General features: G+C 39.7%; 2 protein-coding genes across 2 annotated transcripts; one reads left to right on the forward strand and one right to left on the reverse strand.

The window, feature by feature from the left end:
- Window positions 1-10: 10 nt before the first annotated feature.
- Window positions 11-5,167, reverse strand: LOC127332701 (peroxisome biogenesis factor 10). The gene is made up of 11 exons (XM_051359024.1): window positions 4,834-5,167; window positions 4,701-4,732; window positions 3,240-3,329; window positions 2,702-2,796; window positions 2,405-2,606; window positions 2,208-2,277; window positions 1,685-1,763; window positions 1,321-1,454; window positions 1,053-1,141; window positions 663-748; window positions 11-562 (listed from the first exon to the last, which is right to left on the reverse strand). The coding sequence occupies exons 1-11, from the start codon at window positions 5,150-5,152 to the stop codon at window positions 460-462; spliced, it is 1,299 nt and encodes a 432-aa protein (XP_051214984.1). The 5' UTR covers window positions 5,153-5,167; the 3' UTR covers window positions 11-459.
- Window positions 5,168-5,222: 55 nt separating this feature from the next.
- On the forward strand, window positions 5,223-7,631 carry LOC127332706 (probable small nuclear ribonucleoprotein G). Its single transcript, XM_051359032.2, has 4 exons — window positions 5,223-5,422; window positions 5,521-5,543; window positions 7,095-7,216; window positions 7,391-7,631. The coding sequence occupies exons 1-4, from the start codon at window positions 5,388-5,390 to the stop codon at window positions 7,451-7,453; spliced, it is 243 nt and encodes an 80-aa protein (XP_051214992.1). The 5' UTR covers window positions 5,223-5,387; the 3' UTR covers window positions 7,454-7,631.
- Window positions 7,632-12,795: the final 5,164 nt, after the last annotated feature.

Here is a 12,795-nt window from a genome sequence, read left to right on the forward strand (position 1 = left end):
ATCTCTGGTGTGCCGTTTAAATGTTGGATTCAGATTGCCGTGTAAGTGTCCAATTCAGATGTGGCAGGAATACAAGGGGGTACAAGCATATCAGTATACACGGGGATACAAGAGATACAGCCTGAGAAGGTGTTCAGAAAACAAAACAGAGTACCGGGTTGCTCAATTGCTCTACTAGGATCCTAGTCATTCCTTATTCTACCCTACAAAATTCACCTGTCTGTCCACAATGGTACTTGTACAAGGGTATCTGTCGGCACTACAACTTTTTCTTTTGTTTGTTTTCCAGATCGGTCCTTGGCGCTATTGATGATGTCTAGAGCCCGACTGTTTTTCAACTTCAGCGGACGGTCTTCTATCCATTCTTCTTTTGGCGTAAATAAATTTATCTTCGCCTTGATGAAGGCATGGAGCCTGTGGGGGACCATAAGATCCCTTGCTACCACGAGAAATGATGTGCTAGAAATCCGAATGATATATGCAAATTAAACTTGAATGGGTAATAGGAGTTCTGCATAGGGGGCACTCGGGCTTCTCGTTGCACCACTCCATTATGCAGTTCCTGCAGGCAATGCCATGAGTTGTCATACCATTCAAGGGAGGGTGGGAAGGGTTCAAAGCCAGTTTGCTTAAAGGCATAGCAGCTGAAAAACGAGTTTTACCAGCAGAATACATGGCCACAGGTTGTGGCAGTAGGGTTCTGGCGGGTGCTCAGACAGAGTGTGCATTTGCTCTTGCTACTGGACGCCTGAACATCAGAAAACGCACAATAGATCACATGTACTGAATTTAAAAAAATAATGGTTGGAAGCATGTGCAATTCTAGGACTAATCTGAAATTCTAACATTTCTGGATTCCAGAACTTTGATTTGTCAAGAAAAATGCATCACGGCGTGCATCTGAGGAGCAACATGTAATATATAACTCTTTAGTTTTCAATACAAAGATGAACATTTAGTTTATTAATGAGGCATAAGTTCGTTTTCCGCTGCTTCTAAGGTACACAAAAGAAGTCATTCCAACTCAAGGACATTTATTTGAAGAAGAATACCTCTGAACCAGAAGCCAAATCTACACCTTTACCATGGCGGATGTCACTGATGATATTTCCATCTTCATTTAGAACAGGGACACTCCGACCTGTTTTGCCGTTCACAAAGACGAGGATTGAAATCATCATACATATATTTCTAGCATTCTAATGGAGAGGTTCAACATAATATTAATAAAAAAATATTTGCAGTGGATATACAAATAATAGCTATTGGTTCACTAAATATTAATAGTAGTTCAAATAACCTCAGTAAAAGAGTGTGTACCAGTAGACGAAGGATAGCTTCCTGATGAAATTTGATTAATGGAACTAGCTATTGATGATAAGTTACTTCTTCGGAGCCTCTCAGCACCAAGAATACACAACTGAATCAGCAAGAAGATGCCCAATATTTGATACCTGCAAATGTAGTGCATTACGCTTGATCATCTGGAGAATTCGTAACTCGAAGGAATATAGTGTGAAGATAGTCCAAAACACTAGAGATCATGAGAAATCTTCTTATCATTTGCATTCTAAAATTCATTTGTGGCGTCTAATTTTGTAGCACCAATGGCTGTATGATTTGTTTATTGTGATTTCATGTAGTTAGACTTTTAGACAAAGTAAATAAGTAGAGAACAAGGTACCTGGGTCTCTGATTCATTGGCTTACCAATGAATACATAATGAATACCAGCTCCCCGCTTCGATAAATGATAATATAACCCTACAGCAAAGGAAATTTACAGAAGTGTAATCATATACCGAATATTTAGTATTTAGTACAGAGGATATATCAATTAATCATCATCAAGCATTACCCCCTTGTTTAAGGCTTGAAGGTAAGCAATCAAATCATCAATCAATCCTACCTTAGAGAAATTGAATGATATAACTGCAGCAAGACATCAACAGTGTCTATGAATGTATGAATGTGTGACAGTGTTCTGATATGCAGCATAACAGTATAACAAACCGACTAACCGAGTGAGTTGAATTTGCGAAAAGAAGTCAGCCTGGAAATTTTAATTTGCCTTAAGGTGATCAGTAAGCAAGGCATTAGAAAGAAAACAGTTTAGCTGTTACTTGTTACACGAACCCATAATAACAATCATTTGAAATATATCGCAAATAGTAAATGATTTTACATATCCTACAGAACATAAGATACCTTCAAAATAGAAGAACATCAGGTTTGTCCGGATAGCCAACTGTATAAAATCTTGACCAAGCGGCAGCATCTAGGAACAGACAAGAAAACATCTTGTTAGTGTCAGAAAAACACTTTTAATTCCTCAATGACTAAAACTAAGGGATTTTCCATATAAAAAAATACAGATGCACATAGGAACTACAACAATTTCGTACCGAAGGCCATTTCTGAACTATCCATAGCCAAAAGGCATGAGCTCTGCTTCTCAACCTTGAAGGAGTGGAGAAACTCAAGCTTGCTAAAGAGTCATCTGTGTTTGTAGACGATTGTGCAATGCCTCCACTAGAGTTATCACTTTCATGATGATAACCAAGCTGAGAATCATCGAGGTAAATACCACGGGAGATAATTCTCGAACTGTTAAAATCAGTGAACAGAAAATATGCGATCAACTTCTTCCAGCAAAGAGAATATTGGTTAAAGGGGCGTATTTAAACTTACGACTAACATACCTAATTCTTTCAGCAAGATAGGGCACGGTAGTTTGGTACAAAATGAAAAGCATCCGCCTAGCAGGTGTGGGCGGAAGTCCATGTGAAGTTGCAACCTGAAGAGCCCAATCACAACATATATATGCATCAGCATAATGCATTAATACTATTCCCTGAAGATTCTAAAGGTACTGCCTAACTTTCTGGGACAAATTTGATTATCTCACTGGCCATCACACTTGGTGTAACTTGCCTTTTGTTTAAACTTTGAAGGGATATTTCAATTAATTGGCTAACCAATATTCCCGTCTAGTACACTAAAACAGTAATGTTTAACCTCAGACGAAAAGTGACGCTTCATAGTAAAACATATGCACATCATCAGATTTCTTTGGTGATTCCTACGGTAAACAGATACAAGGAAACAAGCCCAATGGCACCAGATAAAGTATGGGCCCCCAGAACATTTGAAATGGCTGGAAGCAGACACTTAAAGGTACATAACTTTTGTCCTTGTTAAAGAAATATAAACGATGCTAAAAAGGAAAGGCAATATGACCTGAGATATATCACAATATTCTTCTCCAAGTGTTTGCTGGCCTGAGCCTGTTGTCAGCAAGTAATAAAGGGACTGGCCAAGAAGTTTTATCTGTGGAAGTTCAAATTAATGTAAGTTTCTGCCACATTCTACTAATTATATAAGTAAAATCAAATAAGCAAATGCCAATAATATAAATGTTGGCACAAAGAAAACTAAAGAGATAACAATACTCAAACTGATGCAGAAGCTCTACCGAAGAACTTGTCACACTATATGTGGACTGCCCACCTTTCCATCAGTTTGGACTTTTGGTTCTACTGGTTGGAGCACGATACTTAACATGGTATCAGAGCAGAGCTCTTGGGTTCAAGTATCGGCTTTTGCAATTTGATAAAAAAATGCTCTTGCCCTCTTTCTGTCCATGTATAGGCCTTATCGAGCCATACATGAGATTCTATTCACGTGTAGGCCACATCGAGTCACCTATGAGGATTGCCCACCTTCTTTCCATCAGTTCAAACTTCTGTTTCTACTTGTTGGCACATGAAACTTAACATGGCAGCTCACAGACATGAAATTTTTCTGTTTTATCCAGCACAACAGTCCTACTCTACTGAGATGCACTGCCATACAAAGGCCATATTTCCATCTCTCCAGTTAAAAAAAACTAATATCAAGCATCGAATATAAGATATAACAAAGCTCTGACTAGCTAGACTACTACTCCATCCATACCGGTTTATTAGTCTCACTACAAAATCAGGAAAATACCAAGAGTTAGGCTCATATCAGCAATAATTAATACACATCATGGCTCCTCCTCTTATAATCGCTCCCAGCCGATCCTCTTCCCGTTGCATGCGCTCAATCCTCGGTAATTAATACCCAACAAAAAATAAACGAACCAATGCATGCGCTCTATCCTCCCTTGATAAGAGGATCGGTTTTCATGCACAAAGATTGGGTGGCTTTCCATCTTAATAACTGCATCGCTAAACAGAATCACAACGCTTTGACAAGATTTTCTTCAACCTATCGAGTAGCACCTTGGTCGCAGCGCTCAGCCTAGTTAGCCCAATAAACCGGTATGGAGGGAGTATATCTCAGAGCACCATCTTAGATGAAAACTTAACTTGTTAGCATTTATTATTGTTTAAATTTCCCACTGCCAGTAAAGTAAATGGGTAGCCAAACTGCAAACCTCTAAATCTCGTGATTTTTGGTAGGTGTTCTGCAAAATGCACCCACCAAAATATCAACCTCTGAAAACATCCGTTATCGCCGCCAAATATGTTAAATCTACAAATGAATATACAACAACCGAGCAATTTCAACTGCTAGCACCCAAGTAAATAGGGTCCATGAACCATTCACAGCAACCAACACATAAAACATGTTAGATTTCGAGCTGAATAGATAGCTACCAATTGCTACAAACTAAGGAGAACCATATGCCAGCATAGGAAATTTAGCACTCACCTCGTTCTGGTAAGCAACGGCAACCCTGGTACCTGCATCGTGACCAAAACGACAAATCACAACCAAATCGGGTAGACGGAGCTAAGCTACGACGAGCTCGGGAGGAGGCAAAAGCAGGAGGGGGTTTGCGGACCGAAGAGGTGGCGGAAGGCGTCGCGGCAGGCCTCGGTGACGTGGGCGGCATAGCTGTCGTCCTTCTCCGCCGCGCGCATGACCTCCGGCTGCGCCGCCGTCGGGAACCGCCGAGGGCGCGCGGCTGCCCCGCCTCGGGCGCCGCCCCGGGAGCTCCGCCCCGCATCGCCGGCGGGATCCCCGGCGCTCATCTCGGTAGAGTCAGAGCTCAGAGGAGTGCGCCGCTCGCGTGTGTGCGCCGTGGTAGGCTCCGGACCTCCGGTGGTAGGTTTTGCAGATACACCCCTACTCTTCCTGGTATTTCTGTATCCACGCCTCATCCTTCTGATTCTTTGCGAGTTTGCGTGCGATTCGTGGGCCCACGTGTCATCGACTGTTTAGTGTCCACACGCTGTGGAGGCGGATCTTTTTTGGGGGAGAGGCGGCTCGTCCCAGTCGTCGCCTTATTTAGGGTTCAGGGTTCAAGCGGCGGCGGCGACTACCTCCTCTCGCTTCCTCTCAAGGTTTGGGTCCAGTCGAGTGGAGAAGTTCTAGATCTTCCGTCGGGTAGTCGCCATGAGCCGATCGGGGCAGCCACCGGATCTGAAGAAGTAATATCGCTGCCCTTTTTCTTCTCGAGTTAAATCTATTTTGCTTGTTTTCTCTGATTCCTTGCGGTTCTGATGCTATTTGGTTTCTTGGATTGCAGGTACATGGACAAGAAGCTCCAAAGTAAGTGCGCCTATTAGGTTCTTGATTTTTGTTTGGTTATAATACTTGTCAGACGCAAGATTTTATTCTAGGATTCTGTGACGGAACTCTATGTGCTATCTGTAACCTGCAAGAATCTTATGTTTGTATTTGATCGTGCTGTGTGACTAGTAAATTGTATCTAGAACTGGTATATGCTATTCGATAATGTTCGTTTTGGAAATTGTAGAATGTTGATTCTGTTTTATTCATTGGGGGTATAATCCGCACTGTTGTTCTGTATTTGTATCTTGTAGTGTTTGTACAACCAATAAGCAAAATCAATTTGGCTTACGCATTGTCCTGTTTGTTAGTTAACACAATACAGATTCACAAAAAAGTTAACACAGCACAGAAATTGGGAAGGTCGCTTGATTTACTTTTGATTGATGAGTAGTGCTGACTGTAGTTATATGTGAATGTGAATTTGCTAGTAATTAGCAATGGATATGTTCTGATGACCATCTTTGCAGTTTTGCACGTTGGTGAAGTAAATGCCCTAAATGATGATATCTTAGCAAAGCTGTGGATTTATCTCCAAACGAAGCTTCTTTGTCATAGTTACTCTGATACGGCATTTACGGTTCTGTTTTGTTGCATAGGTGTTGCTGTATGGTATTACCAAACTGCACATTCAGATATTTGTGCACATCTTGGCAGCCGCAATTTGTGTATTCTTTGGAGCTTGCTGTCATCTTCTATTTTTTTAAGTTTTTCATTGTTCTGTGACTTAATAATTTTGGTTCTGTGAATTTGAATTTGCTAGTAATTTGCAATGGATATGCTCTGCTGACCATCTTTGCAGTTTTCCATGTTGGTGAAGTAAAGCCCTAAATGATGATATCTTAGCAAAGCTATGGATTTATCTCCAAATGAAGTTTCTTCGTCATAGTTACTCTTATAGGGCTTTTACGGTTCTATTCTGTTGCATAGGTATAGCTGTACTGTATTACCAACCTGCACATTCAGATATTTGTGCACAACTTGGCAGCTGCAATTTGCTTATTCTTTGGAGCTTACTGTCATCTTCTATTTCTTATTGTTTTCCGTTGTTCTGTTTTACTTAACATCTGTTCCCTGGTCAACTTATGTCCATGCAGAAAAACATTAAACATAATTGTGCCTGCGAATTCTAGGAATTATCCTCCCAAATTCCACTTAGTTTGTGTCCCCTCAATTCATTATTTCCTCGTTTTATTTTGTGACAGATGCTTAGTTGAATCTATTAATGGTGAAGTAGTAATCATTTGATCATAGATTTTAGAGTTTAGACTAATGTACTTAAATACCTTGTCATTCATAAATTGGTAAAGTTGAGTGTATATCTTCCTAGGACTAGCATTCTTCCCATTTTTCATTTCACGCTCTAAATTTTCAAGAAAAAAGAACTCTGTATTTTTGATCAAATTTTGTCAAGTTTACTAATTGTCCATAATAGTAGTCCTGTAAAGTGATGTTGAACTATGGATTTTTTTGCCTCCTCTGCTTTAATGGACTATTTACTGAACTGATTCTCTTTTTAATTGTTTCCAGTCAAGCTGAATGCAAACCGTGTTGTCATTGGCACACTTCGAGGATTTGATCAGTTCATGAATTTGGTCGTGGATAACACTGTGGAGGTCAATGGAGATGAAAGGAACGACATAGGGATGGTGGTGAGTAATTATTTCTTGTTCTCTTATATAATCAGACGGTAGTGCCTACTGTCAATTAGGCCATACCCGATCCAAATGTTCCCAGCTAAATTATATTGGCAACTAAAATACTTTGTCAACTTCTTCTCATCTGTTCCAATTATATGACCTATCTTACTGTAACAACTTCTGCAGGTTCTGAGAGGAAATAGTGTTGTGATGATTGAAGCCCTTGAACCAATTGCCAAGTCTCAGTGATATTTTGGGATATTTTGGCATACCTACTTCTGGTTTAGTACCTGAGCTGATGTGTTAAGTCAAAACTGATGTGTGTGCAATCGGGCATATTGTATCCTACTATGTTAATGTGTGAAATTTAGCACATTCGTATAGTTTGGACTGTCTTCTAATGCTTGATCAAGGTTAATATTGCTGAGATTCAATGTTATTCTGGTTCGAATTTAGGCAACCTTTTGGGCGATGTTTGTGTATTTGTTGTACTATATATGAACTGACACTGAAGCTTAACATCAGTCTGCAGTTGTGAGATCAGAACTCTGTCTTATTGCAAGAATTTACACAAACTACTCTATCTTTGGAATCTCTGTTAGCATCGAGAGAAATGTAAGTAGTCAACGTTGAACTCACAATGATGTCTAGAGATTGATGGTGATTGTGACATCAGAACTTACATCTTTCATGCATTTTTCAACTTTTAGCTTGTCACACAATCTACTTGCTCATGTGCATCTTAAACTGGATCAGCTGCCTCTGAACGTGTTCTGGTCTTAGCCATAAAGCGTGTGGCAATGGCGAGCGAATTTGCGTTATGGGTATGTTTGGTTTAAGCTTAGGGTTGCCCTGCCAATTTTGTTGTTGATGTCTTGTGGCGAAATCCCTGGAGGTTCTGACAGTGATCCAAACGTGGTTCGAATCCACCTTAGAATGAACAATGAATTAATGTCTTTTCAGGAAAGTCAAAGGCCAAAGATTGGAGGGAGATAGGTTGCGGAAGCTAAGGGCAAAATAAGAAGTGGCGTGCCAACCTTGCCTAGTTTTTTTTTTACATGAACTACAGTTGGTAGTGAGGCATTGGCATGCTAAAAAGTGGCAACCATCCAAACACACCAACTTTTTGGTCATAATACCCAATAAATTTGTAAGGCATAGGTTGGTCCCAATCCAAACATACCTGTACTTGATAGTCCCCTCTATTTGGGTACATATGTCCTCACTTTTGTGCCAAAACCTTGACCATGATTTTGAGCAACAGAACATGTGCTATATGCCACAAATATGTACCATTGGAATCTTTAAAATACGAATGCAACTATATGTTTTCTGTGTCACATAAATTATATTTTCTTAGTTAAGTCATAGTTGGACTAAAAAATTGAGGGAGTGACATAACTGGGAAGATGCCACATGGGTTTGGGTAGTTTAAGTGTGATTCCTTTTTACTTTGACATTTGATTTGATTTTGATCTTGGGTACATTGTACAAGTCTGTTTATCATAGAGTGTTTCTGTTACGTACTTAGGATGTAACCAAGTTGTGCCTCTTAATATATTTTGTTGCAAATCTCATAGTAATTCAAAATTCTAAACACTGACACACCTAAATGTTCATGCCTACGTGCTTACGGAAAAGTTCATTGCGAATAACTTTTTTGTAGAATGTATAAAATAGGGCATTTCAAAAAATATTCTAGAGCACTATTTTATCACTTTTATTACTCGTAGCACACTAAGTATTTTTTTCATAAAACTTTGCAAGCATGTGACCACGAGCATATATAGCCAATAAGCATATGCATTTCATTTTTTACATAATTTAACTATTTTACTGGTTACACTGGAGCATATGCATGGAACCAAAAGGCTGCCCTAACATAAATTTCACTACAATACATGTCTTAGTTGTTTTTGGTCTCGATACTCGACGCTCCATGGCCTAGAGCAAGAGGTCGGGAGGCCCTTTGTGGGTCCAGAGCGACGATGTTTGGTGGTTTAATAAAGTGTAGTTTAACCTTTTATTGGTTGTCTTAGAGCATCTCTATCTGATACCGTAAAAGATCTAAAACTGCACGTGGTTGACAAAAGAATACACGGAATAGATCTTGTATAATGGTCCAACCCGTATATATTTTTGCTAAGAACCGCAAAAGAAACATGGTTGGCTCAGAGGCAAGGGGGCTAGAAAGAGCATCGAGGGTGACCAAGCAGTGGTCAGGGCAACTGCGCCGTGATCCATGTGTCTACGAGGAAGATGACAACATATTAGGTGTATATTCCTTTTTACGGTAGGATTATACGGCTTCTATTCTAATGGACTAACTTGTTCATAGTACCGCATCAAGGTTTTACTGTCCGCATGTTTGCTAGAGGTGCTCTTAGGTGTGTCGTGGAGGGTGTAGATCCTCATATTTTTATTCTTTTATCTTTATTAATATGTTTTATAAAATAAGTTTTCATCCCTTGCATCGGCTTATTATTGTGGTTTTATTTATAAAGCTGAACAAAACCTTTTTGGAAAAACAAAAGTCTCACTGCAATCCTCGGATGGCACGGAGCAGCCCACAGGGTGCGGCGCGGGTGCGGGGCCAATCGCTGAATCGTGTTGAAAGTAATATGGAGAAGCAAAGGAGAGAGACAACAAATGATTCAACTGTTCTGTTCCATTGATGATTCACAACTTATATACAAGGGAAAGAGACGCGAATATGGGTCACGTCCGTTCGAAGAGGTGTGAGGAAGGGTTGTGTCTGTTGACAAACCAACCAACACAGAGAATTACATGAGGGAGGATTATCCCTTTAATTAAACCTACTTAATTAAATCCTAACACTCCCCCTAATCCTTGCTTGTCCTTGTGCTTCGTCATCTTTAGAATCATCTTTGGAATCATCTCCTCTAAAAACTCTGTGGGAAAAATATGAGGAGAGTAGTGTGTATGATATGTTGCTAAAACTCCTTAAAAACCTAGTGGGAAAAATAAGGAGAAAATGGTGCAACATATAAAGGTTGGATATGCTGTTAAAACTCCTTCAAAACCCAGTGGGAAAATAAGAAGAAAATGACACAACATATAATTGGTATTGTCTCTTTGTTAACTCAATATGAGAAAAACCTTGTAAAAGGGAAAAATCCATAGAGTTTAGAGAACAATATATGTCGTATATACTTTCCTAAAAACCCCGGTGGGGAAAACAGAAAATATGACATATCATCTTGTGTTGATATTACCTCATTGAAAACCTTGATAAGAACCTATGTAGTAAACTCATAAAGGGAAAAAGGATGTAATATGATGCTTTGAACATGATTGATTCAGGAAGATACTCCCCCTGATTCTTGCAAATTTGGAAGCCGTCGCATACCAATTCCATAAAATACTTCTGGAATGTTGAAGTTGGTAGAGACTTGGTGAACAAACCAACATCATTATTATGTGATTTAACTTGCAAGATGTTTATGATCCAATTCTTCTGAAGTTCATGGAGATAAAACAATCTAGAGGCAATATGCTTAGTGATATTGCTCTTGATGTATCAATGTTTGCATCCATGCAACACAAGCAACATTATCTGTGTAGGTAATGATTGATGGTTCAAGAGAACCAATACCACATGACTGATGTATGTGGTTTATCATTCCATAAAGCTACACGTGGGTACGAGGCCTTGTATTTTATAATGATTGGTAGGTGTAGTCACCAGCTGTCTCGAAGACATCAATGGAGTGACAGTTCTACCATGTTGATACACATTGTGGGGATCATTCAAGTAGCCAACATCAGTGTATCCTGATGCTATTGGAGTTCAGATTTTTGTGAAATTACAAGAATATGTCAAGTAATGTGTGGTGCCTTGGAGATATCGAAAGAAATTCTTAATTCTCAACCAATTGTGTTGGTGGATCCAATGGCACTGAGATATGGAACTTCAATTCCCAACATCCATTCTACATCATCCCGTGGTTTGAGTGAATCTTTCTCTACGTCTAGAGATTGAACAACCGGCATGAGAGATGGATATGACTTGTCCATTTTAAGTTTCTCCAATATTTATAGTATAGGCAACTTGGTGTACCATCATATTTGAGTGAAGTAGCTTGACTTGTAATATCAAGCACTGTTTGGGTTTCACCGAATCCTTCATCTCAAATTCCATCTTTTAGATGATCACGCGCTTCGTCATTGCAAGAGTAATCCTTGCGTATGACAAACACACATGGGTAATCATCATTGTAGGAGTAATCCTTGTGTATAAGGAACTCACTATGTCGGTTGTACCAAAATGTACCGACAACAATAAGTCATATTATGGCTTAAAGATTTTACACAATACATGCTGCATTTGCATTTCGATTCGGATTGAGATTCCATCGGGAACCATACATATCCAAATTTAGTGATCCACATCGATATGAGTCACTGCATCTATCGACTGCATAGATAGATAATTTTGTATTGCCGATGATATAATATACCGGAAATAGGATTTCACTCACATCTGGAGATTAGGTCTTGGATCTCTGCGTAAATCCGACCTTGTGCTACAAGCCCTGCTTTCTCACCACCTTGTTATGTTATTCCGTTGCTGGAAGAGAACATATTGAAACGCATAGGGAATTCATTTGGAGGAGCGAGGCTAATTCTGCTTGGATTGCATCCTTCGATTGATTCAGTCCGAGCAAGTGGTTTTACACTATGCCATGGCTATGGTCTTTGGATTTGAATCATTGTGAAGGATGTTTGCAATCATACAAGAGAAATATTGTCGACATTTGTAGGCTTTAATCATATGATTCTCCATAATTGATATAGTTGGAGGAAATCTCAGACACCCATGATGACTCTTCGTGATTTCCCGATACGCGTGAGTCCGAGTGTTCCGATGTCCCAGCCAGTGTGTGCAAGCTGAAGCTGGGTTGTGGAGGTTTCCCTTCCACTGGGTGTATACTACCCATAAGGTGTTAGTCAACGCTAGGTTGATATGTATTTAATGATTCAGAGGATTTCTCCTCGTTTTACCTTGTTGCTTGTAGGAAGCTAGATCCTAGTTAGAGGCCGTACTAATCCTCTTTTCAGGGATACGGAGTTGAGTGATTTTTATTGGTACCTCCACTCTTTCGGGCGCATTTCTAGCCGGATTAAAGGATTATATATCACCTTTTAATCAGTAAATAAATCTGGCAGGTTATTTGCAAAGTGTTGCAAATTTGTGAATCGTAGACGTATAGTCCAGATTATTGAGTACGTGGATATGAAGAGGAACGTGGAGTTCCAAATAATTTCCTGGCATTATATTTGGTACTTGAAATATCCCCCTAATGCGTGGAAATATCCATCCTTCAATATTTGCAATCAGCGTACGAGGCTATGAATAGATCCCTTATGAGGAGTTCAAGGTACTTAGTGATCGACGGAGATCTGTACCCCACATAGATCCCTAATTTGTGGGACTATGATGTACGTTGCGGTGGTGAGATCGGTACGCGTGAAGCGATTCCAAACTTACGCAGATAGGAAATGCTCGGAGGATTTTCACGTATCAATTGCAGAGGGGAAGTTCTGCGCAGTTAGTTAGTCAAGAGTGT

This window comes from Lolium perenne, chromosome 2, assembly GCF_019359855.2.
Source record: "Lolium perenne isolate Kyuss_39 chromosome 2, Kyuss_2.0, whole genome shotgun sequence".
Lineage (NCBI taxonomy): Eukaryota > Viridiplantae > Streptophyta > Magnoliopsida > Poales > Poaceae > Lolium > Lolium perenne.

What these genes read in the sequence shown, in the direction of transcription:
- LOC127332701 (XM_051359024.1), bottom strand. Translation starts at nt 5,152, where the DNA reads ATGAGGCGTGGATACAGAAATACCAGGAAGAGTAGGGGTGTATCTGCA. An exon ending in TATCTTGCTGAAAGAATTAG is followed by an intron (nt 2,607 to 2,701) that starts GTATGTTAGTCG and finishes TGATTTTAACAG; the next exon opens with TTCGAGAATTATCTCCCGTG. An exon ending in TGTGGCCATGTATTCTGCTG is followed by an intron (nt 563 to 662) that starts GTAAAACTCGTT and finishes CATTGCCTGCAG; the next exon opens with GAACTGCATAATGGAGTGGT.
- LOC127332706 (XM_051359032.2), top strand. Translation starts at nt 5,388, where the DNA reads ATGAGCCGATCGGGGCAGCCACCGGATCTGAAGAA. An exon ending in CATGGACAAGAAGCTCCAAA is followed by an intron (nt 5,544 to 7,094) that starts GTAAGTGCGCCT and finishes AATTGTTTCCAG; the next exon opens with TCAAGCTGAATGCAAACCGT. An exon ending in GGAACGACATAGGGATGGTG is followed by an intron (nt 7,217 to 7,390) that starts GTGAGTAATTAT and finishes CAACTTCTGCAG; the next exon opens with GTTCTGAGAGGAAATAGTGT.